A 25,533-nucleotide genomic window follows, 5' to 3' on the forward strand; every position below is an offset into this window, starting at 1 on the left:
CGTTAACGGGAAGAAACCTCCGGCAGAACGAGGCTCAGAGAGGGACAGCGAACAGTGATGCTTAGAGGGTATTTGTTTGGTGAGGAGACCACACACATTCAGATAGCCCAAACTGTTTGAAAACCACGGAGAGGGAGAATGTTATGTGAATCAATCAGGCAGTGTGAGGTAGGGGAGATTTTCTGCATGTTTCATTTCTCACTGGAGCACTCATAGAAATGAACCCGTACTATAAATTTTAATGGTGATTCCTTCACCGTGACAAGTCAAAATAGAGTCTGTAGAAAACATCTATAAATCGGAGAAAGACGGAAAGTTCAGGCACAGACGTTTGGAATTTTAACCTTGTGTTTCCCTCATTAACACGCTAGATGGAGCCACTCACCAGGTATTAATACTCAGCCTCTAAACACTATATGTAGTGTGTTCACACTAGAAACATGACAAGCAGGCTCATACTTGGAGCGCAAGGAAAATCTTCCCGATTATACAGTGTTCTGACAATTGACATCACGGCTCCAAAATGCAACTCATGAGAAACAAATACTGCCTAAAGTGCAATGGTCCAGAGATCTTTTTTTTCCCTCTTAGAAAGCTCCTACAGTTCACTACTTTGAAACTATTTTTATGTACATTGCAAGAATAAAGAACCATGAAACACAAACCAGCATATTTTTAATATCATAACAAATTGCATGTTTGATTCTTTGTGAGTAAATCTATATGTCAAACATACTGGGCCCTGAACTCAGAGACTAACCACCACAGGTCGGTGAGGTGAGAAGTAGTCGTGGGCCACTCACTGAATAATGCTGTATATTTTAGTTTTACTTCCTTACCCCAATTTAAAGAAAAGTATAACTCATGTCCAATGTTTGCTTCAAGAATGTATTACAGTCATATTTCAGTTTTGAAGTCAGCTGTAAGGTAATTGCATGGCTGCACAGTAGGACATTACAAACAAAGGCTGCATGCTGTGCAGGTGTTCGGTTTCACGGTCCTGGTTCTGTGCGTGCTGGCTCAGCCCGATGGCCCACTGGGGCACTCATTAACGTTTGCGGGTGCAGCTGTGCTTGTTCTACCATAATAACTCAGAGCGTCTGAGGCAAACAAAATGAAAAGTGAATTGTGTGTGTTGTGTATATGTTATCTCAACATGTATGATGTATGCCTGCGCCTCCCTTTCTTCTCTCCTGTTTGTGTTCTGCAGGGTGTGTGTGTGTTGGGGTGGGGCATCACGTGTAACTGTGGCTGCTCATTTATCAGCCCTGCCATATGCTGCTTTATGTAAAAACAGAGTCTTGTTGAGAGGCCTTATGGTGAATCCAATACAAGTCCCCTAACAGCCATTTTTCATTTACTGCAGGCTTAAGTTTATCACAGTGCGTGTACATAAAATGAGAAGCTGTTCCATCTGTTGTCTGTAAAGCATCCTGTCCTTATATAATCTGTACAGAGAGCAACAAGGCAGGTAGGCCCTTCTGCTTTGGATTTTGCTTAGATACATTGAGGTACCTTAAAACATTATGATAGACTTGATAACCCATATAAAGCAATGGCACTTCTGATTTGCGGGTGGGTTTATGCCAAAAATGATTGCAGGAATTCAAACAGTTATAACAGACTAGTTGGCCTATAATCTGTCAGAAGTATGTCAAACATATCTCCCATGAAGGATCTCAAGTCATTTAGAGCCAGAAACAACAATCCTGTCACAAGTTAGAAGCTGGAATCGGTTTTTGGCAAAGTAAAAAAAGGAAAAGTCTAGAGATAGTAGACATGGTAAGTGATCACTTTTTGGAAAAACACCAGTGGTTAACTGTGTTTACATTGCACTGGTTAGTTTGGTGTTTTCAAAAACTCTGGAATAGGATATCCCAGGATGGCTCAGCAGGCATGCATCCTGGGAGGTCCTATTCCAGAGTTCCTGCTCTTCAACTAGCTCACCTGCCATCTATCAGCTCGTCACTCTCTGCTTAAAAGGACCAATCCTGCTCCCGTTTTCTGCCAAATAGTCAGCCTCCTAAATGTACTAAGCAGGCTCTTTTGTGAAAGAGACCGGCCTATGACACATACATTAGTTCCTAACCAATTATTAATTTTCTGGTTAAAATAAAAGCACAATTTCTAAATCAGCCTCTGAAGAGGATTTGCCTTCCCAATACATGGTGCTAAACCAGGGGTGGGCAATCTCAGTCCACGAGGGCCGGTGTCCTGCAGGTTTTAGATCTCACCTTGGGTCAACACACCTGAATCACATGATTAGTTCATTACCAGGCCTCTGGAGAACTTCAGGACATGTTGAGGAGCTAATTTAGCCATTTAAATCACCTGTGTTGGTTCAGGGACACATCTAAAACCTGCAGGGAAACTGGCCCTCGAGGCCTGGAGTTGCCCACCCCTGTGCTAAACCGAAGTCATATAACTCTAATACTAAGTACCCAAAGACAGTACAATCACAAAACTTGAATAGTCCATGCCACCAACACGGTAACGTTTCAGCCTTGTGATCGCAGTCAGAGCATGAAACAAAATGATAGATAAAAATGCCTCATTTGTAATCACACTACACTACTCTTTTTTAAGATTTGTAATTGTAACATGTTATCTGAGATTACAAAGTGTATTATTATCTGTCTTTTAAACCAATCATCTGACAGATTATTGCATTTTCTTTCATGCTCTAAAGGCTGAAATATTAGCGCGTTTGTTGGCATGCGCTAGTAAATGGACGTAATTAAGATTCGTCAGCTATTCAAGTTTTTGTGCTTGTGCTCCACGTTCCCTTTGGTTACTCGCACTTGCTCTAACCTTTGTGTCTCTGCTATCAGCACAGAGTTAGCTCTTTCTGCTGTCCTGCAGGATGTGCTGGGACACCACCCAAACAGATTGCTGACGAGGACTGAATCTTTCCCGTCACGCACATTATGGTAATTAACTCTGTGTTCAGAGGATGAAAAAGGTAGTTCAGCCTTTTTGTGAGATAGCTGAGAAATATAAAGGCAAGAGCTGATGATTGGTAAGGCTATAAATTCTAAAGGGATCAGAAGTATAAGCTAAATTCTTTAGCTCTAAGTTAATAATTAATTTCATGTTCAACTTTACACTCAGATAAGTTGAAAGGACTGCTTCATTCCTTCTATCATGACTTCCGCAGGGCAAAAAAAGGGAGAAGAAAGAGAATTACTAATGAAAGGGAAACGAGACGCAAGAACAACGTCTCCATATCATTCCTGTCGTGTGTTATAATAATATAATATAGTAGTAAATTACCATCTCATGAAAAATCACATGTGACTTTGAAGAGTTTAAATGGTTGTGAAATAATAGTCATAAAAAAAAGCTTTAATCAAATTGTCTTTTCATGGGGGAAAGAGTAAAGAAAAACAACCAGAAGCGTTTTCTGTTGTTTCCTTGAACTCATTGCGTATTGCTGCAAGGCATTCTGAGGTACAAACAAACCAAAGCCCGGCGTTTCCCTTTTATAGTTTCATTTTGAAACACGGGATGTGTTATGGGAAAGGTAAACTACCACAGAATGCTGGTGAAAATCTCATTTTATCAATTCTCCGAATACCAAATGGAAAGAAATGTGGGGGATGTAATCCCATAAAGGGTGCCTCCAATTTATGAATGCGATATTTAATCATGACTTTATTTTTTACAACTTTCTAGGAGTAGAATAAATTTCTTCTTATAAACCCCACTTCTACAGAATGTATGGAAAGTTTTACACTGCCACACAAAGCTTTGTATAACTTAGGACTTGTGTTATTTTTGAAAGAAATGCAATGTGCACTCACTGGCAACTTTTTTAGGTACCCCTGTTCAACTGCTTGTTATTGCAAATAGCTAATCAGCCAATCGGATGGCAGCAACTCAATCTACTGAGGCCCAACCATCTCTGATGTTTAAAGGGTCCAAAAAAAGAGAAGATAAAATAAAAATGTAAAATAAAGCTGATGCATGGCTGTTGTTTTTAGACTCCGCGTACTTGTGGCTTGCGCTGTTGCCCTCGAATGTTACACCCCTCAGTGAAGTCCATTCATCCAGTCCACAGTATTTAAAACACACTTGCAGCAGCATTATTAAAGTGATATTTTACCCAAAAAAGCTAAATTGATTCTTATGAGTCATTTCCTCAGAAAACCTTTGGCCAGAAAAGGTGGTATAGTCCTTTAATAAGTACAGCAGAAGAATAAATGGTGCTTTTTGTTTTAAGGGTAAAGGTACAGTCAGAGGAAGGGCGGACTCCCAGGAAAGAGATAAATGATATGAGAAGCCTCCTGGGTTGTGTCCTCTGGACTTGGGCTCTGAAAGTGCTGATTGGGGTCTTCTCTTCCCATCAGTCATTCAATCAACTGTTCACATTTGACCAATAGGGGTTCCCTTTCTCGGTCTGTTGCGCAGAGTGGAGTGAAGTGCTGGCACATTGCTCATTTTAATCTCCTTAAGTATTTACTTCAACAGTAGCGTCAATGCGTCAGTCTGTCAAAGGGATCGATTTCAGCGCTGCAGATTGCCTCAGAAGCAATGGTGCTCTGCTGGAGCCGGAAACGCTGGCTGAGAAAGTGCATTTTGGATTCAACAATTCATCAGAAGGTTCATGATGGCAGATTAAAAAGAGACTGCTTGGACTTCTGCCATTACACTATTGTAGAGCTGTAGAAATGACAAATGTTTAAATCCTCCCAGCCTGTTTTTATGTTGCCTGTGGTCAGCCTCCTTTCAGCAGACGTTTGCCTGTTTTAAAGCCTGTGGACCAAAAAGCTGTTGGAGGTTATTAGTCAGTGGCCACTCGCAGACAACCAAGACACCAAATACAGTGTTTCACTAACAGACATGTAATTAGAGCACTATGGTCTTCATTTCCTTCATTATAGACATCGCAGGTCTGATAGACGTCTTTATCCAGCACACATTCTGACACGCCAAAGGAAAGCTCTCTTTAACTGTGTCAATTCATTTCTTTTGTTAGTTACACCTTTTCAGTGCTAGCTTACACCCCCCTTTAAACTTCAGAACTGCCCTTAATTCTTCCTGGCGCAACAAGCCCAACAACGTGCTGGAAACATTCCTCAAAGGTTTTTGTCAATATTAAAATGACAGAATCACACAGTTGCTGCAGATTTGTTGGCTGACACGTCCATGATGTGACTTTCTCACTTTCTCACATCCCAAAGGTGCTCTACTGGAGTGAGATCTGGTGACTGTGGAGGCCACTTGAGTTCACTAAACTCTCTGTCATGTTCAATAAAGACGTTTGAGATGATTTGAGCTTTGTGACACAGTGTTTTATCCTGGGAGAAGCAGCCGTCAGAAGATTGGTTCACTGTGGTGATAAAGAGATGAAAACGGTCAGCAACAATACTGCTGATATAAGGATGGATGGATCCATGTTTTCATTTCATTTACTACATATTCTCACCCAACCATCTGCATGTTGCAGCACAAATTAACACTTTCCAATCTTCTATTGTCCTATTTTCTGGAACCTACAGTGAATTGTAGCCTCAGTTTCCCGTCCTTAGCTGACAGGAATGTCACCCAGTGTGGTCTCCTGCTGCTGTAGTCCGTCTACTGAAAATATTCAAATAACTTAAGGAAAGTCAAATAACCGTGGGGTTTTTGACTTCCTATCTGCTCAAAGCCATGAACAAAGTATATAAATCAGTTCCTAATGGTTCAATAGTCTTGACTCATAATTAAAAGCAATACTAACTTAAACACAATATAGATTTGATCTCTTTTCATTATCATTTCTCATTTGTTCAAAATCTATAAAATCGAGAGTATGGATGTTTTTCTGCACTCACCTTGCTTGTTCCCATAGATTAAATAAAAACAGGTCCAGCGATGTGTGACACGTCTCCTGGTTTTCTCAGGAGCTGATTTAAAGCTTGGTGTTTCAGCCAGTGGGTCAAACTTGTTTTGCCATTTTGAGCCAAAGACGCTTCCTGCTGTAGTAGCACAGGGTGTTTTTGTTCACGCACTTTAAACAAATTCTTCTACCGCACTGAAGTGAGCATTAGCAATTTTAAGGGTAGCACATACCAGTCCACATAGGGTAATGTTAGCACCAAAGTATCCTAAAAAAGCAGTAGCTTAATGAGGTACAAATATTCAAACTTAATAAAATGCTGACTCTGTGTTAGATTAACTCCTCATCCACAAACACAGTAAAACTGCATGACAGAAAAAACCTAAATTTAAACTGAGACTAGTCAACAAGTCAAAGACAGATCAAGTTTACAGTCAATCACAGATCTCGTTCTACTTTCTTTTAAATCATTGCACTCGAGTATCAAACTTTACAGGAAGAATCCTGTAACTGCAACAAATCCATGAAATAAAAAGTAATATTAAAGGTTAGTTCATGTGTTGGGTGCCTGCAGCCATGCAGAAGATTTTTGTTCTTTGCTACAGGACCATTAATGCTTTGCACAGCAAGTCTTGGATGTCCTTGTTGTTTCTTTGTTGTTCTGCTGATTTCAGTGACATGCTTTAATCTTTGGTCTAATATTCAAGTAAAAAGAAACTCTTAGATCACAGTAAGTTTAAAGGTTTCTGCCAGTTAGTCCGGGATGGGCAACTGTTTTTTTGTTTTGTGAGAGCAAATGAAAATGCAAATAGTTTATTCAGGTTGTACTTGCAGACCATGACATTCAAGGCTAGGAAGGTTAAAGTTCACATGTCACTGTCTCTGTATTCAAGCGGAAGACTGCTTTGAGTGAAATAACAATGACTAATGTGTTACTGATTGTTCATTCAAGAGTAAAGTTTTGAGAAAAGGGTCTTCTGGGATTGCCTGAGCTTAAGAGCCTTTACCTATCAGCTTGCACTTTCCTGTTTTTTAATGCCTTGACACAAAGATGTCTTACTTCTCCCGATGGAGCTCTGTGAACCATTATAAATCTTTCTATTAAAATAACACCACATGACTGAAATGCAACAAAGCTTTCTTTGCCATGTGAATCGGTTTGACAAAACAAGAAAGTGTGAAGCAGAGAAAAATATCAATAGGCAATAGCATTAATGGTGGAATGTGAATGCTAAAATAAGCTCAGAGGATAATTGTTTTTTCTTTATCTTTTCAGCACCAGCACTACTTTCTCTCTTTCCTTTGTGCTGGAAGATATACTGTGCAGTGTGTAGCGCTGAAGTTTGCTGGCAGGGTTTATTCATCTCTATAAAGTCTGGCCTCAGAGGGAGATACTTGGCACTAGAACAGAAAGTGGTCCTTTTCCCAGTAGCTTTGGGTGTGAGACGCTCTTATCTTAAAGGCTTTGTTGTTATTGTTTTATGGATTTAGTACCTCTTTTTTTCCCCCTCAGTCTCTTAAATATGTTTTTGTTTGTTATGCTATGTCCTTGTTTTTTGGACACTAAGTGAGTGACATCACTTAGTGACATTTGAATTTGGAGAATTTGAGATGGATAAGAAAAATCACCTGTAAAGAAACAATCAAGTCCAGACACTCAGCTTTAATTAGAGAGGCTGAACAACGATATTGCTTTGAACATTAAGGAATTACGGCCATTTATTTTTTTCAGGGACTCAAATGTGCATGGACAAATAACCCAAAAGCTGTTTTGTAGAGTATTGTGGGCTGTGTGTTTGCTATTCCCTCGACAGTAGAGTGTGTAGAGGTCTGCAGTTAATTTCCATTTAGAAAACCTTTGACCCAAAATGCAGAAAAAACTGAAGAAATCTATCAAAGTGATGGCGTGATCATTAGAGCAACAGCTTGGTACATTCTGATGAGCTTGCCAACATAAAAATACATCCAGAGGAGGCAACAATCATAGATAAACTCAGGATTATTTCTTCTTCAAAGGGTTTGATTATTTTTAAAAAAAGAGGGGCTAATATTCACCTGGATTAAACACCACAAGCGGCAATAAATCATGTGCAACATTGTGCAAAAGTCTTGAGTCACCCCTAATTTCTATTTATTTTTATCCTAAGAAGCCACAGTTTTTTTTGAACATGGGTTGCTTTTTAACTAATTTTTAGTCCAGTCAATGTACTTGATCATTTTCAGAGGTTTTTGGTTTTTGTTTGTTAATTCACTAAACACTGACCTATGAATTATTCAGCACCTACCTGAAGTGATGAACCAGTTTTGTGTCTACACATAACAGATCAATTTTATGTTTGATATTTAATGCTTGATAAAATTGATTCACCCACTCAGACCTGGACCAGTACGCCTCATCTGTACTGGATTACATCTCCAAAACCACAGACAGTGTCACCACCCAGAAACGGATCACCATGTACCCCAACCAGAAGCCTTGGATGAACCGGGATGTTCGTCTCCTCCTGAAGGCCCGCAACACTGCCTTTAGGTCAGGAGATGCACACGCCTACAGTACAGCCAGGGCTAATCTAAAGAAGGGCATCAAAAAAGCCAAACACCATTACAAAAAGAAGGTAGAAGAACACTTCTCCAACTCCAACCCCCGACGCATGTGGCAAGGACTCCAGACCATCACAGACTACAGGACCACCAAACCCTCCCCCGCATCCTCTGATGTCTCCTTCCTCAACGAGCTCAACAACTTTTATGCTCGTTTTGAGCGAGGGAACCCCACAACCACAACCAAAGCAGACATGACGCCAGACCACCAACCTATGACTCTCTCCCCCACCGATGTAGGAGCGGTGCTGAGCAGGATCAATGTCCACAAGGCTGCAGGCCCTGATGGCATCCCCGGGCGTGTTCTCAGAGCGTGTTCTGGGGAGCTTGCAGGAGTGCTCACAGACATATTCAATCTGTCCTTGGCCCACGCTGTGGTACCGGCCTGCTTCAAATCCACCTCCATCGTCCCGATACCCAAAAACTCCAACCCATCTTGCCTCAATGATTACCGCCCAGTAGCACTCACCCCCATCATCACTAAGTGCTTAGAGCGACTGGTCCTAGCACACTTCAAATCCTGTCTCCCCCCCACCCTGGACCCCCACCAATTCGCATACCGCCGGAACAGGAGCACAGAGGATGCAGTCTCCATCGCAATGCACTCTGTCCTCTCACACCTGGACAACAACAACACCTACGCCAGAATGCTGTTTATAGACTTCAGTTCAGCATTCAATACAATCCACCCCTCACAACTCATCAGGAAACTGACAGACCTGGGTATCAGTTCCCTCATCTGCAAATGGTTACTGGACTTCCTGACCAACCGCCCCCAACATGTCCGGCTGGATAACCGCTGCTCATCTACCATCACAATGAACACCGGTGTACCACAAGGCTGTGTGATGAGCCCTTTCCTCTACTCCCTCTTCACCCACGACTGCAGACCTGCTGATGGTTCCAACACCATCATTAAGTTTGCAGATGACACCACGGTGATTGGCCTCATCAGTGACAACGATGAGGCCGCCTACAGGGAGGAGGTGGATCGTCTGGCTGAGTGGTGCGACACAAACAACCTGCTGCTTAACACCGAGAAGACCAAGGAGCTCATCGTGGACTACAGGAGGAATGCTGACCCACATCCACCCATCCACATTAAGGGGACGGCTGTGGAGCGTGTGAGCAGCTTCAAGTTCCTGGGAGTCCACATCTCCGAGGATCTCACCTGGACGACCAACTGCTCCAAGCTGGTCAAGAAGGCTCACCAGCGCCTCTTCTTCTTGAGGACTCTGAGGAAGAACCACCTGTCCTCAGACATCCTGGTGAACTTCTATCGCTGCACCATCGAGAGCATCCTGACCAACTGTATAACAGTCTGGTACGGGAACTGCTCTGCCTCGGACCGGAAGGCGTTGCAGAGGGTCGTGAAAACTGCCCAGCGCATCGCCGGAGCACCACTTCCTGCCATAAAAGACATCTACAGGAAGCGGTGTCTGAAAAGGGCTGGGAAAATCATCAAAGACCCCAGTCACCCATCACATGGACTCTTCACCCTCCTGCCCTCTGGGAGGCGCCACAGGAGCCTCCGGACTAAGACCACCAGGTACCGGAACAGCTTCTTCCCCACAGCTGTCAGACTCCTGAACTCTGCCTCCTGACATCTGACCCACGTTAAACTCATGGACTGAACATACACACACCCACAATGGACAACTGTACCCTCAAACACAATAATAACATGGACTGAACCACCACTCACAACCACTAGCACTTTATATAGCCTCTGTAGAAACTATCTACACCCTCACTTATCTTAACTGCACTACTGTATAGCTCTGTGTAAATAATCATTCTGTACATTCGATAATTTTTAATCCTACAACTGTTTACAACTTGCATAGTTCCCATTTCTGTATAGCTGTATATCCCAGATTCTGTAAAGTTATTTATTTCATATTCTGTATAGTTTTTCATATTTATATCCTGTTCATATCCTGTACATAGCTTGTACTCACTACAGCCTGTACATACTTATAGTTATAGAATATTCACAACATACTTCATACCGTGTACATTATAACATACCATAATAGACCCATTTCTGTAATATACTCACATATCTATATTATTGCTAATATATATTGTAATATATCTATATCACTAAAGCACTTCTGGATGGATGCAAACTGCATTTCGTTGCCCTGTACCTGTGCATGTGCAATGACAATAAAGTTGAATTCTATTCTATTCTATTCTATTCTATATTTTATGAAATATTAATTTTAAAATGTATAAAATAGTAGTTTTATGTATGTATATATGTTAGTGAAGGGAAACAGGGAAAAGAGGCATGCCAAGGTAGCTAAATTACTCAAGACTGAAAATCAGCAGCGACAGGGTTGATGGAGTGATGAATCCAAATAAGTACGTAGCAAGGACTTAAGGAGAGAGTGTCAGTGAACAGGGAGCATCTAAAGCCATGTGTCATGGCTGTCATGGTTTAATGATGCATTTTAGTCAGTGGTGTTGGAGATCGTCTCAAAATTGCTTGTATTAAAAACACAGAAAAGTACCATCAGAGTTTGATCCACCATGAAATGCCTTCTGGAAAGTGTCTGATTGGCTGCAGTTTCATTTTTCAGCTCAACAATGATCCCAAACATACTGCCAATGCAGTAAAAGAATACCTGAAAAACACACAAGAGCACACTGTCAGTCATGGATCAGCCTCCCCAGAGCCTGGACCTGCACATTATTGAAGCAGTGTGTGATTATACTGATAGAGAACAGAACAAAAGGCAGCCAACATCCAAATGAGAGCTTTCAATGTCCTTCAAGAAGCCTGGAGAACTATTCCTGAAGATACTTAAAGAAATTACAAGAAAGCTGCCTAAGAGAGTTCAAGCTGTGTTGAGGAATAGAAGAGGACATGAAAGCTAAACATTTAAAGCCTGTCCTTTTTAAAGTCATTACAACTGAACAAACTCTGTTGTTGCCTCATATACTGTATTTTAATGTACGTTTGCACATTTTCCTAGCAAATAAAAAGAGGTGAGGCTGTGGCTCAAGACATTTGCGCAGTACTGTAAATCTCTGGTTTAGGCTACTGTTACCAGTTACAGCTAACAAGAGCTTCTACTAGCCTGTTCTAATGTAGCCAAAGTCCAACAAGCCAACGTCATAACGGGCAAATTTTCCAGCGCATTAACCTCATGCCCAGAATTGTTTGGGTGTCAATAAACAGCGCGTGCCCGGCAGGTGTGCAACACTCTGGAGTATTTTTTTTCCTTTTCGGACACGTGATACTCCAGTGCAGTGGCTCCTGGTGCCTCTGCGCGTTCGCGTACCTCCTCGTGCCCTTCTCAGAGTGGGAAAAAGTGTCACGTGAGCGCGCGCTCCCATGTCTTACTGCACTCTCCACTGCCCCTCCCCTCAGCATCAGCATCAGCGTCCACAGCGAGAAAGTGCGACCTCGCGTTTGTGTCTTCGCACCTCACGTGACATAATAAATTCTACGTAATAAACCAGGCATTTTACGTAGTTTTTGGTCACACACAGAGGTAACCAGGCTCCTCTTGCATAGCGTATCTATACATGGCAGAGTGATCCTCATTTCCACATTTAAGTCGCTGTTATTTGCATGCTTGCACGACACTGCAGTGTAAATATTCACATTTGTTAATAAATGTGATGGATTAGGGTATTTTTCTGTCTACAGGCTGATTAAGTCCACAGGTTAGGGGAGATTAACTTTAAACTACACGATGTTACCATCTTTTTCTTTAATTAATGTGAAAAATTCTGCATTACAATTAATAAAGCTCATTCAAGCGGTGTTTATTTAGACCTAGATGAGCTTGGAAAATGTAATTGAAATCTCTTCATATCTGTGCTTGTTTTTCTTATGCTCACCAACAGGAGGTGAAAAGGTACTCCCCTTTTAATTCCTCTCCCCGGTGCTCCTTGTTTCCTAATCTCGCCCGTGCGTCCCTGTTTCCTCCCCACGGGACTCATTTAACTTTGATCTAATCAAATCAAATCTAATCTCGCTTTCTCTCGCCGCTCGCGCTTTCATTTTCTCTCTCTCACAGCCGCCGTGGCCGTGCGGCACGCTCCCGTCATCACGTCAGGAGGAGGCAGCCTGCTGGTGCTGAAACTGACGAGGATGAGGACGATGATGGCGGTGACGGAGGAACAGCGCTGAGTTCGCTCCGCTCAGTTTTCTCTCACTTCTTCTCCCTCCTTCTTAGTTCTTTTTGTTTTGACTGCATAAGTAAAACACAAAACGTAGCGATACAAAAAAGCGACACCGCCGATTTGACCTAATACCTTTCTCCACACCCCTCCCGTCTCCTGAGTCGAGACCGAGATGGGGAACGAAGCGAGCATGGAGGGCGGCGGGCAGCCCGGGGAGCCGGGATCCGCTGGGATGATGGGGTCGATGATGCCTGGAGGACCCTCGCAGGGACCAGGACAGCACATGAAGCCGGTCAACGGAGCAGCTGCCGGTGGAGGAATGGGAATGGGAGGCCCCGGGATGGGAATGACAAGGTAGGAGCAGCAGGAGCAGCAGCACTGGGTGAAGTGCTCAGGGTAGCAGCGCATCTCCGAATTTGCGCCGTAACACGGAAACAGCTGATGGACAGCAGCAGAGCAGATGCCGTCTTGATTGCGATTGTTTTTCTGTTTTTTTTACAGGGATGGGATTACGTGGGTGTTAAAAAGTGTTTCACCACTCTTGTGGATTTGGGATTTTAAAGAGGAAATGCTCAGAGTGTAAGGGGTGAAATAAAATAATAAAATAAATAAAAGAATCACTGAGCTGTCCGCGGTGCTGAACACTACGAGCTGCACTGAATGGCTCTTTTTGTAAGGTAGACTGATTTCCACAAATAGGTTTGACATTGCGTGTTATACCACCTTACGACGGCCGTGCCCCTCTGGTCTGTGTGACCGCTTGTCACCAAGAATGAGATAATTTTATTCCGCGGTGTCATGTGCTGCCCTAATAGTATTTCCTCGTTCTTGGCTCGGGTTGTGCTTTGGCGTAGTGTATTGCACGAGGCATGTTTATTCGCTCTTCCCTCCTAATTATTGTGTAATTCAGAGGCTGCGTGGTTTCATTTACGAGGCGTGCCAGTGTCACGTCTTGGTGTTTTACGTTGGAGACGGGATGCAGCTGGGTGCTCGAAGCGTCTTCATTGCCTCGCTTGTTTCCGCATGGGCGAAGGGAGTATGCCGAATGTGTGTGAGTGTGTGCGGGGCTCGTGCATGTGTGCGTGTACGTTAAGGGGCTTGCCTTTCTATGTAGGCGTGTGTTTGATGATGCGTAGTATAGCCTACTGGTACTATGAGCAGCCCCACCGTTTCTCACAGAGTCGGTGCTTCTTATCTTACCCAACCAAATCAAATCATAAGCACGTCCAGATCATGTCCTGGGCAGATGTGCAGTATTGACTTCACTAGATTTTCTACTCAGGGCTTCAGCTGGTTAATGTAAGGATATTGTGTGTGTGACAAGTTTTTGAAATGCCATGTCTGTGGACAGTGGGAGGAAGCAAAAGGTCCCAGATGACCAGCGGGTTCAAAAGCCAGAACCTTCTTGCTGTTAGGTGATAGCATTAATCACTGCATCACAGTGCATGCCTGAATGAAATATATATCTGAGTGCAGCGGATATATTTAGATTACATTCGACAGAGAGCCTAAGCAAAGTTAAATCTAGCCTCTTGGATGAAAACACATAATCTTGTGTCCTAGTTCAGCATACTGTAGATCTTCTACATAATAATGACGCCATAAAACATCTATAGCATGCGATAGCAGTGCTCAAACACACCCCATATGTTACCTAATCTGTCTGTGCTTTACTTACTACCAGATGAAAAATGATGGACCAGTAATATCTGATTCTGTGACACATTGTTCTCACATAACACGATGCGATTGGCTGAGCAAAAACAGATTTTTTACATTCCTTTGTTTTTGCCACCATCCAGGAATCCCAACTTACTGTATCACGTCATCCATAAAAACCCTTCTGCAGACAAGCGAGTGCACAGAGACCTAATCAGGTTGACACTCTGTGGATATAGTCCCCGACTATAGGGCTGCAGCTGGTCTACACACACACACACACACGCATACACACACTGGGATCTGTGTGTGCAGGTTCTATTTAGGACACATCCTGGGTTTGATTCATGTCTCTATAGGAGAGGAAAGCAGAGAAGTGCAGGCCTAACTATCCTTATATAACACAGGGACTCAGAGAGCAGATGACAGCTTCAGCTCGTTTCCGACAAATGACAACAGAGCTGAACGTGCTCTGATGTGTTACTGGTGCATTACACTACTTTAGGGAGTTTGCTGTGATGTCGTGCATCCTCTGCCTCTTTTATGCATTTTCTGCTGATTTTGGATTTCAGGCCTCCTGCCCACATTTTCAAAATCACTCTATATAAAAGGCCTTTTTTCCTTTTCTTTTTTGCATGCTGCGCCTCACATTAAGTATTTATAACAGCGTAATACAAGGCCATGTGAACAGATTGAATCACGTGTTTGCTCACCCCCGCCCTCTCACTCACACACACTCTCTCTCACACTTCCCTCCCTCTCCTGCGCTGCTTTGCCTCACTGCCTGCTCCCATAACTCTCTCTCTCTATCTCTTTCTCTCTCGCTCCATCTCCTCTGCACACTTGCATGCTTTGATCCCTTTCCCCCCTTTTCTCCTCCTCTCCCTCTTTCTTTATATTTGTTGTGCTCTCCACCATTTGCATACTTGCATCTTTTAAATAGAAAAAAGGGTGCTGTCCTCTCTTATCATCCTTCCTTCTCCTACTGCTTCTGCCCCTCTGTTGCATATGTCTATATTTTTCATTCCGTCTCTGTAATTTCACATGATTACAGATTATTTCTCACTTCCCCTCACTTTTCAAACTGGTATACTCCTCAGTTCTCTTATTTATTTATTTTTTTGTAAAGCAGAAAGGCAAAGGAATATATCTTAATTCTCTTTCCTGCCATGTCTGGCCACTGTAAGATTTAGCAAAAGTTAAGCAAACAGGAGAAAAAAGTACCTTTTTAAAGCTATTTTCAGCTATCTTTTAGTCTATTTAAGGTAGCAGGACTGTGTAAGTAGGACAGACTAAAAATAAACTACATGTGGCTATGTAATTGTGCTGGTCTTTGGATGTTTGGTTGGGTTTTTGTTGTTGTTGTTGTTTGTTTTTGCTAGTTTTGGGACAGAAATTAAGCTTTTTTAAGTCTTGGTCTTTTCACAAAATGCATTACCCTTTCACTTATCATACTCCATCATAAAATAGGAACAAGAGTGTTTTTTTTAATCTTTCAGTGCATTTTTGTTGTTGTGCACACATGCTGCCCTTTTCCTCTTCTGACTAAACACCTTCCCCTCTATCCTCTCTTTTACTTCTTCCTTTTTAAACCACCAGCCTATAAATGACTCTGTCCCTTCTTTCCCGGTCCAGATAAGGAGAGAAAGATACTGAGACTAAGTGGACAGAACACACACACACACACACACACACACACACACACACACACACACACACACACACACACACACACACACACACACACACACACACTATCTATCTATCTATCTATCTATAGATAGATATACAGAGGCTAAAGGAAGCAAAAGACTGTGATAAATTCAAAATGTAATGTCCTCCAATCAGCAATATAAACACAACGTATAATAACATGTTAAGCAGTCGACCATTTGATTAGGAGTAAAACCTGTAAATTACTACTTCAATAGGCTTCACTTCACTTGCTTTAAAATGACAGATTCACATTAGAATAAGTGGGAGGCTAAACTAATTTCTTTATTGATTTCAGATGTCTGGACCTCACTATGAATAACTGGTACATTAGTTGCACTTTTCAATGGCAGTGAGGTTAAAGAACAAAAATCACTTCATAAAGACAAAGAAAGACTTGTGCTCCACTCTCCAATGCTGCACAATGTTTTTGTCCATTATCATGGTCTCCATGTCAGATTGTAGAGTCATAAAATGTTGCCTTTTTCTTTCTCCCCAATCAATGTTATTTGCTGACTTTTATGACATGTGTGATGCCACTGGTTAGGAGGTTTAAAATTCCCTGCGTTTATCCCTGAGTAATAGGATACATCCTGCGATCACCAAAATTTACTTACTTTTTCACATTAATAATCACTATTGCCATTGGAGGACTTTGACAGATGGATGTCACTTAAGATAACTTGCTGAAATAAGAGATGGCATCACATGTCTAGAGAGGACACTCTCAAACAGATTTGTGCACACCGTTTTCATGAGAATATAACATATCAGTCACGAAGCCAGTATAAGGAAGGCTTAAATACAAAATTAAAATGATAGTACATAAAAAAAAATGCAAATCTGTATCCCCGGATAGCTGATAATTCTGCAGTGTTGCATTTTAAATAAAGTAAATTAGAATAGAGTGAAAAAAGGAATGTGTCAAAGATATGAAATGAAAAAGTGGCACAGAGTGAGACAAAAAGGGGGATGGGTTTTGCTGTCCAGATGGCAAAAGGAAGAGGAGTGCGAGAACTCAGTAAAGACACTGAAGAAGAGAGAGAACGTGAGATCTAAAGCACATATGGAACAGACCATTCCCTTGCTGTGGGATCACGTGTTCATATTGCATCTGACTCAACTCACACTCATGTTTTGGCTGCGATGTGTATGCATTTATTTTAAGTGTGTGCTGTGCATGACTACATCAGTGTTTTGTGTATATATGCAGTAACTGTTAAGAGCACTGGCAGTCATCAAAATTGATTCTCTTTCAACACTTATTAAGACCTGTGAAAGTGAGGAAAAAGTGGGAGCAAGACTGTGTGTGTACTTGTTGTGTGTGCATTTGTGTGTACACTGGAGGGAGAAAGAGTCTGTGAACACTGTTGTATTTTTACTTTCTCTGGAACATGCACACTTGAGGATAATTGTCATTTTTAAGAGAGTCACAAATGTAAGATGTGTTTGCATGTGTATGTGTCTTTTTTTCACCAGAAAAGCAACATTGGCATGTTAAGTGTGAATGTAAAGCATATTTAACTTTAATATTAAAGTTTTTTGCTGCTCAGAGTAACATGATTATATTCACACATAAGCACAGGAACAAGTGCTGATATGATTTTGTTTCTGATCAGTAGACTGATTAAAGACTGACTTTAAGTCTTTTGTTGGTGAGGGTAAAATCGATGTTTGATGATGATTAGAGCCTGGCTATTAGCCTATATATCTGTATCAGTATTTTTTAATTGCCAATAAATGAAAATTAAAAAAATTAATGATGAAATGGGAGAAACACCCTTTGATTATGTTATGGGGTTTGAGGTTGCAGAGTTTGCCCTTCGGAAGTCATTTCGCAGCTTCTCCAAAGGCAACATTTGTTTGTCACAAAACAACAACCAGCTGTTCAGAGCAGTTAGGCACACCATACATGAGTAGTCTATGACCTGCCTACCTCCAAGCCATCATATAGATCCTCTTTCTTTTATGGGCATGTCTGTGTTCCATGAACTAAACCTGATGTTTATCAAGCAGAGAGGCTAGTAGCTTGTTTTTGGTTTGGTTTTGTTTGGTTGTTTGCACATGCGCATTATGGGCAATTCTATCATGTTTTTGGAAGACTGATAGGAAACTAGTGCGCTTAACAAGCTGCTCCTGTTCTGTGATTAGTTTGGCTCTGGCTACTATTATAAACATATGCAGATGCATGTGAACACCGAGACAGCATTAGCAAATAAATGAGGAAATTCTTTCATGATTTATTATCTTAAAATGTGAGTTTTGTCTTCCTAACCTGCTACTAAAATACTGATTTATATAGGGAAAAACATTAGGAAATAAATAAAGGGAAATCATACAGAAATATTGGAAAGACTCATCATTACAAACGATCAGGAACCCCACAAAAACAGCTCTACGACATCTACATAGAATATCACATGACTAAACATGAAACAAAAGACAAAAAATTAATTTTTATTGTTAACACCTAGGGATGGGTATCGTTTAGGTTTTATCCGATACCGGTGCCAAATCGGTACTTTTGAAACGGTACCGGTGCTCAAACGGTGCTTAAAGAATGGAGAACACAAAATTGGTCCAAAAACCTCTCATGTTCAGCTGGTTTTTGTAAAAAGATAACAATGTTAGCCTTTTCTGCAGCTATGGGGCATATATGGTATCACTCTTGGCTGGAAGCAGTGCTTAAAAACTTTATCCAAAAACCTCTCATGTTTAGCCGTTTCCCTCTTTTTCTTTGGTCATTTTAGCCTTTTTGGCCAGGGTGAAGGGAGTATCTGCCATCAAACAAGAAGACAGCCGCATGTAGCTATGATGATGTTTGCTAGTTCACCTTACATGCATTAATGTAATAACGTGGTTAGCCTACTCAACGTAAATTACACACGAACAACATTAAGCTACTCACGCAGAGAAGAACAGCTGCTGCTGCCGTCATCATCCGTCATCATTTCTGCTACACTGGCAGGGCTAGGGGCCAGGACTCTATTCTTCGGGTTTTTGGGGATGTTGCTAACTCCGGGTCTGATAACAGGCAACCCACGCGCAGTAGATGCGCTCGGTGTGAGGTCTCGCAGAAAGCTATCAAATACACCGCATTTCTTGGCTTTTAAAAAAAAACGCTATGCGTCGCCAGGTGTTTCATCGGATTTGAGGTGTTACCTCCTTTGACAGTATCACAGTATCAGCTTAAAGCACTTGTTGCAGGCTGCTGAGTTTGCATATTTTACTGTGAAGTACAGCCAGACTTTTGACCGCTTCGCCTTGGGCATTTTTAATCTGTAGCTCTGCTCTAAAAGAACGTACGTACCTGGACCCGCCTACTATCCTCAGAAACGTAAAATGATTGGCTAGAAGTGTATCACAGCTCAGGAAAAAAAAGCACCGAAATAAAGCACCGAAATGTGCGCTGCTTTTCGGTCTGGTTACTACCGTTTATGTCACCGGTACCCATCCCTATTAACACCACAAGAAAACTTAAATTGAGGTATGAGTGTAATTTAATATGGATGTCTGAACCTCCTGCTTGCTTTCCAGCAGCTTAGGAAAAAATGGAATATTCTGTCCTTCTCTTGCTGATCTGTGACTTTCAGCCAACACTTAGATTCCACAGCTTCTTATTCACCCTGTAGTTCTCACTTTACCTTCATGGGGTGCTGGCTATGAAAATAATTTTTAACGGTTACGTAAAAAATCTTTTGCCTTGAAACGCACATCATAGAAATCAATTCAGAATTATTGTTTAGTAAAACTTGTGAGGCAAGATCTTTTTTATAAAAAAGACCCCATAATGGCCCATTCAATGGTACCCAAACATGCAGCATTTGACTTTTTTGTCATTATGAATATTTTTGATTACATTTAATCATTCGTTGCTCTGAAGAATTTTTAAAACTAAACTTGAACTCTCAGAAATACTTTTACAATTTATTAGGCATGGATGGCTGGTATTGAGTTAGAACCACTTTTATTCTCAGAGCTGCCTTAATTCTTTGTGGCATAGATTCAACAGGTGCTGGAAACATTCCTCAGAGATTTTGCTCCATGTTGACATAATAGCATCAGAGAATTGCCGCACATTTATGATGCAAATTTCCCATTCTGCCACATCCCAAAGGTGCTATTTGATTGAAATGTGGTGACTGTGGAGGCCACTTGAATGTAGTCACCTCATTATCATCTTCAAGACACGAGTTTCAGATGATCTGAGCCTTGTGACATGGAATAGAAGCAGCCATCAGAAGATATGTTGCATGTTTTTTTTTGGTGGTTTTTTTCCAAATCTGCAATCTGCCGTCTAGCTTCACCTTATTTCCCCTGTAATGACCTCCAAATGTTAACGCAAATGTGTCAGTGGCCAAGTGGGAATAAAAATAGAGTTGTGTTTTTGAGTTTTTATGTGTAGGTGTATGATTGTGTGAACTTGAAAAATGATATTTTTACAAACTGTATATGTGTGAATGTGTGAGAGGGTGGATAAGGGACAGACAGACGCTCTCTATATTTACACGACCTGTTATCAGGAGACCATGTTTGCAGGAGCCTCCAAATACTAAATGTGTTTGGGTGGCGGCATCTGGAGATAAGATGGCAATAAGCACAATATCAGAGCCCAAGACAGTATTAGTTTTCAGCAAATAGATGGTGTCTCTGGAGCTTATGAATGAAACCCAGAAATAGATTGAACAGAAATGATACACGTATCTGCAGGACGAGGGGTGAAGGCTTTGAAAGACACTGGTGGATAATGGATTAGCTCTTGGATTTTTTTAACCCTAGAACACTATCGCTGGGTGATTTACACCCGAGCAAATACATTCACATGATTTCTCTCTCCTGCAGCTGTTTGCGTGTCGAGGAGCCTGTGCCTTCACCAGGGAAGTCTCAAATGTCCCAGGAATGGGTGGACCAAAGACCAGCTTTCCAGAGTCCTTATTTTGTTTTAGGAGGGTTTTTTTTTTTCATTTTGTTAGACATGGCAGTGTTGAAAGTAAAAGAAGACCACTCTAATTTGTCATGTGTTGTCATATTTTGATATATTTGATTACTTTTTATTGGCTATATTATATCGGGTAAAAATCACCCGGCATTAGTGATTGTGTTACTACACAGCAAAATCTCTAGTGTTAAATTAACACTGGAGAGTGTCTATATGGGTCCACACCTCTGAGTGTTAAATACAACAGTGTTGAGTGTTAAATTAACACTTTTGACAGTGTTATATGTTTAAAAGTAACCTAGTCAGTTTTGAAGATTAACAATGGCTAACACTGAGCAGTGCTGATTTTCTAACACTGGAATATTTCTAACATTTTGAGTTATTTTCCAGTGTTAGAAAATCAGCACTGCTGATTAGGAAAAAAGTTTGACATCATGCCCTTTAGCCATTCAGATTTGTACAAAACCACTGACAACAGAAACATGAACTGCAAGTATTAGCTGTTACTTTGTTGTTGTTGTTTTTAAATTCTTTGATTAATTTAATTGCATTTTAAGAAAACTGCTGTAGAAAAAAAGTGTCATATTTTTGGGTTTGACCATAAACTGGTACTTAAACTCTACTGTATACACAAGATTGAATTAGGCAACTATGGAGACATCACCAGTTGGTTTGTGGAAGGCATTTTGGTCATGCTAGTTTTTCTTTTAAATCCTGACGTGGCCACCTGGATGAGTGAGAAAACTAAATGCACTTACAGAGAAACTCCAGAGCCAGAGTTAGACTTTCTTTTGGTACAACCAATGGATGAACAGCATAAAATAACATTCAAGTGGTACCTAAAGCATCCATGCCTTATGCTTATATTCAGACTTATTAATGTTTGCTACTTAACTATATGTATCTTTAACATATAACTCTATAAAGTGGGTATTTTCCACTTTTATGCAGCTGTCAGGAAGTTGGAAAATTAGCTGTTTTACGAAAACAAAGTTGGGAATGTTATTATGTGGATTTATGGGTATTGATTCCATTTTAAAGCCAACATCAAGTGAAAATTTTGGAAAAAAACAGTTTTTGGAAACTTGGTGATTGCTGCTTAGTAGATACAGAGTTCACATTGCTTAATCAAACCCAAAGCTACAAAATGTTTTTGGCTCATGCAAGAGATTGTCAGTTTTAATTCTGGTGCCTGAGTACCATTTTTGCTATCTACTGAAAAACAGAGAAATAAGGTGATTGGCTGATTGGAATGCCATGTGAGTCAGATTAAATGAATATATATACATTTTTAAATTAGTGTTTACTTAAAAAGTGAAAATGTTAAAGTGAAACACCTAATGAGGAATGCACTGAATGTACAAACTTAAGAGTACTGAATATTCACCACATAGACACAACTAGAAATGCCTTTTGTTAGTTTTTATACTGTACATGTACCACACAACAACAGTTCTATTCCACAAAGACAAATTCTAAAATATGTGGTAGCTTTAATTTGGTGTAGGATATTTCTATGTAAGAAGGTAAAATCTATTTATAAACCACATCTTTCACTATCCAAAGGGCTGTAAGGAGTATGTACTGTATACCTATATGAACACACACAGTAAAAAGTGAACTTTAGGGTAAAGTTTTACATGTTTTTCGGAACCTAAAGTGTTAGAAAATTTTAAACAGTAAAAAAATGTTTGTTTGTTGGGATAAATCTAATCTATGTAATGTATTATGCTTATGTTTACTTTATGTATAACTACAACTCAACTCTAGTGAAGAAATTTTAGTGACATAGCAAATTTGCACTTAGACTATCTTTAACATAAACATTTAATACAATTTTTGTTTGCAGCCTATGTCTGTTGGAATTTATCACACCCTTTCAGCTTCTGTGAACGGATGATCAAAAGTCCAGATTATAGAGATTTCCTGGTTTTGGCTGTGAGTCCTAGAGTACTGCATCCCCTTCTAGGGCTCAGCAGGGATTTGTAAGAGACACCAGCACGGTTTGCCCTGACCTCATGTAGTGAGCAGAGTGCAGCTTTGGCTCAACCACCTCAGCCAGCACTCCAAGTTTGTACAACAATGTCAGGTTGGGGTATTTAGATCTAAAACAGTGTTCAACTCTACCACAGCAAAGGCTTGCAATGGCTAAGATATTAATTTGATGGATGCTAAAAGAACAAACAGAAATGACAAATCACAGTTTTCCTGAAAAGAAATTACTTACCTGAATTTCTTACTGAAATGTCTTTTTAGTGCAGATAGATGGATTTTAAAAAAATCTGCTAAAGTTACCCCGCACTCATATTCCTTTATAGTTCTTTAAAGTATAAGTCAGAGTGTTTCTAACTATCACAAATAATTTCTTTGCAGCACTATTTCCTAAAACACAATAAAGGAAGCTGTACTTAATGTATTTAAAATATTTACAGTTGGACATGCAATATGATCAGCTCTGATCGTCTATTTCAGTCCATATAAATAAACAAAATAAAACATTATACAGATGATTAAATTCATGCATCAAAACACATTATCTGGATATTTTAGCAGTATGAAGATGGCCCTAACCGTAGGCTAAATTAAAGCCAATACACTGCTCAAGATCGTGATCACATCTTTCTAACTCGTTAACTCAGTGACAAAACTTGGCCTTTGTTCACAGCTGACATCTAAATGTCTTTTGACATACAAGTGACCAAATCCTTCCTCAAACAAGGGAACCGTGCGAATAATTCTGATGCTCAAAAATGTCTTTGTTGCAGACTTTGTGAACTGCTCCCGTCATTTCTGGTTAGTTCAGACAGGAAATCATCTGAGGAAATGGATTTCAGCTCAGCTCTCAGCATTTAGAGGAGGCTACAATGAATGAAACAGAACAAGATATTTGAGCAATATCAAAGATCTTTTGCATTGTATATTAATTTGCGTCTGAAGGGAATACATAAAAGAATGCCCAATTTAATATATATTGGCAGGGAGTTACTATAAATACTTGAGTTGACAAAGGCGATGAAACCAAACTCTGCTGAGCCATGTAACAGAAACACAGAGTACATACACTCACTGGACAAGGGATGGACGTGGTCACTAACAATAGCTGGTGGTACAGGGCCCAAAGTGTGCCAAAAAATATCCCCCATACCATTTCATCACCATCACCAGACTGAAGTGTTAATACAAGGGATGTTGGTTCTATGTTGTTTATCCTAAATTCTCCCATGCTGTCACTTAAATCGTCTTTCTTCCCCATTGTGTTTCCCAGTTTGAGCTTCAGCTCATGTCTTGATTATGTCCACATGTCTAAATGCGTTGTCACCATGTGACTGATTGAGCAGATAACTAGATGCTTCTGTTAACAAGTGTTGAACAAGTGTTTGGTGATAGTATGTATTGCCTGCCAGTGTGATAAAGTCTTAAATATAAGCATGATTCTTTTTAAGGGTTTCAAAACGATTAAGTTTAAGTTTTGATTTTTTTTTTCTCTTATGGAGGAATATTACAGCTACTGGTTTCACAGAGAGGTGGTCAGTGTGATGGGATCTGAGCACAGGTTAGAAGGTCTTGTTAACCTGCCAAGATATCCTTTCTCTTTAATGATCTGATGTTAGCAAAATGATTGGCTCTGAGGTGAACTGTGTTCAGGTACACTGCAAACATCTGCAGGGTCAACGACTGAACTGCACAGCTAATGTGTCTCTGCCAGAAACTGAAACATCAGGAAACAATTAATGAGCCAGCTAATACTGACATCCAGCACCCTGCTCTCATGTTTAAGTGGAAACAGATGGGTTATTGTAACATTTGTCTAATAAAACATTACATATTTGCACCAAACAGAAACAGAATAATCCACACCAGCCTGGCAACAATTAACAGATAACTGTAATAACTGATCAAAGCACTGACTCTCTCCAATGGCCAGAAATAAACTGTACATCTGAAGTTCAGTTACTCTTCAGCTTTTCTTTACTTTTGAGTTTGCATCAATTGAGAATAGACTAGAAGCCTGATTTTAAATAAACGCAGTCAAGGTCCTTTAACTTTTGAATAATTTTGTTCACTAAGATAAAAATCATAGTATTGACTAGTGTGTCAATGATGATGATGATTAATAATAACAATAACAATAACAATAACAACAACAACAACAACAACAATAATACTAATAATAATAATAATTATAATTATAATAATAATAATAATAATAATACCCGCTAGCAATTACTAGAATATCCGAATAGCTTCTAGAAACTACTGGACTACTGACCCCCTTACAAAACCAGCACGAGTCCCTTTTAACTGGGACACTGCATCCACTCAGCTGACTGCTTGCTGGAGCGCTAGCTGGAGAAAATGGCCCAAAAATTGTGTTGCGCTGGCGCCTGTGCTTTGCCTGTATGTCATTTGCCTGTAGCTTGATGGGTTTTGCCTGTAGCTTGAAGCTGCTTAAGCATTTGTTACAACCACATAGCTACAGCCTGTCACATAGTAGCAAGATCTGGAAAAAGGAATGTATACAATGAATACAATACAATACAATATAATAAAAAAAGACTCCTAAAATAGTCTTAGTTATGAATGAAGATTAATAATTCTGAAACTGAATTTCTGTCAGTAAAACATGGCCAATATATGCTGTTAATTAAGTTTGAAC

At 40.4% G+C, this 25,533-nt stretch overlaps 1 protein-coding gene and 1 long non-coding RNA gene across 4 annotated transcripts in view; one reads left to right on the top strand and one right to left on the bottom strand.

Annotated features, from left to right (window-relative positions):
• Positions 1–5,834: 5,834 nt before the first annotated feature.
• Positions 5,835–11,719, bottom strand: LOC309697725. The gene is made up of 3 exons (XR_014273887.1): positions 11,512–11,719; positions 10,942–11,055; positions 5,835–5,960 (listed from the first exon to the last, which is right to left on the bottom strand). It is a non-coding gene; the product is annotated as an uncharacterized lncRNA (long non-coding RNA).
• Positions 11,720–12,539: 820 nt separating this feature from the next.
• bsna (bassoon presynaptic cytomatrix protein a) overlaps positions 12,540–25,533 on the top strand; it is a 169,085-nt gene continuing 156,091 nt past the window's right edge. For all 3 annotated transcript variants that reach the window (XM_082517578.1, XM_082517579.1, XM_082517580.1), the window contains exon 1: positions 12,540–12,919. In XM_082517578.1, coding sequence (XP_082373704.1) covers positions 12,738–12,919 — 182 coding nt within the window. In that variant the 5' untranslated portion in view covers positions 12,540–12,737. The remainder of the gene's footprint in view (positions 12,920–25,533) is intronic.

This window comes from Aulonocara stuartgranti (genome assembly GCF_965226115.1).
Source record: "Aulonocara stuartgranti genome assembly, chromosome: 20".
Lineage (NCBI taxonomy): Eukaryota > Metazoa > Chordata > Actinopteri > Cichliformes > Cichlidae > Aulonocara > Aulonocara stuartgranti.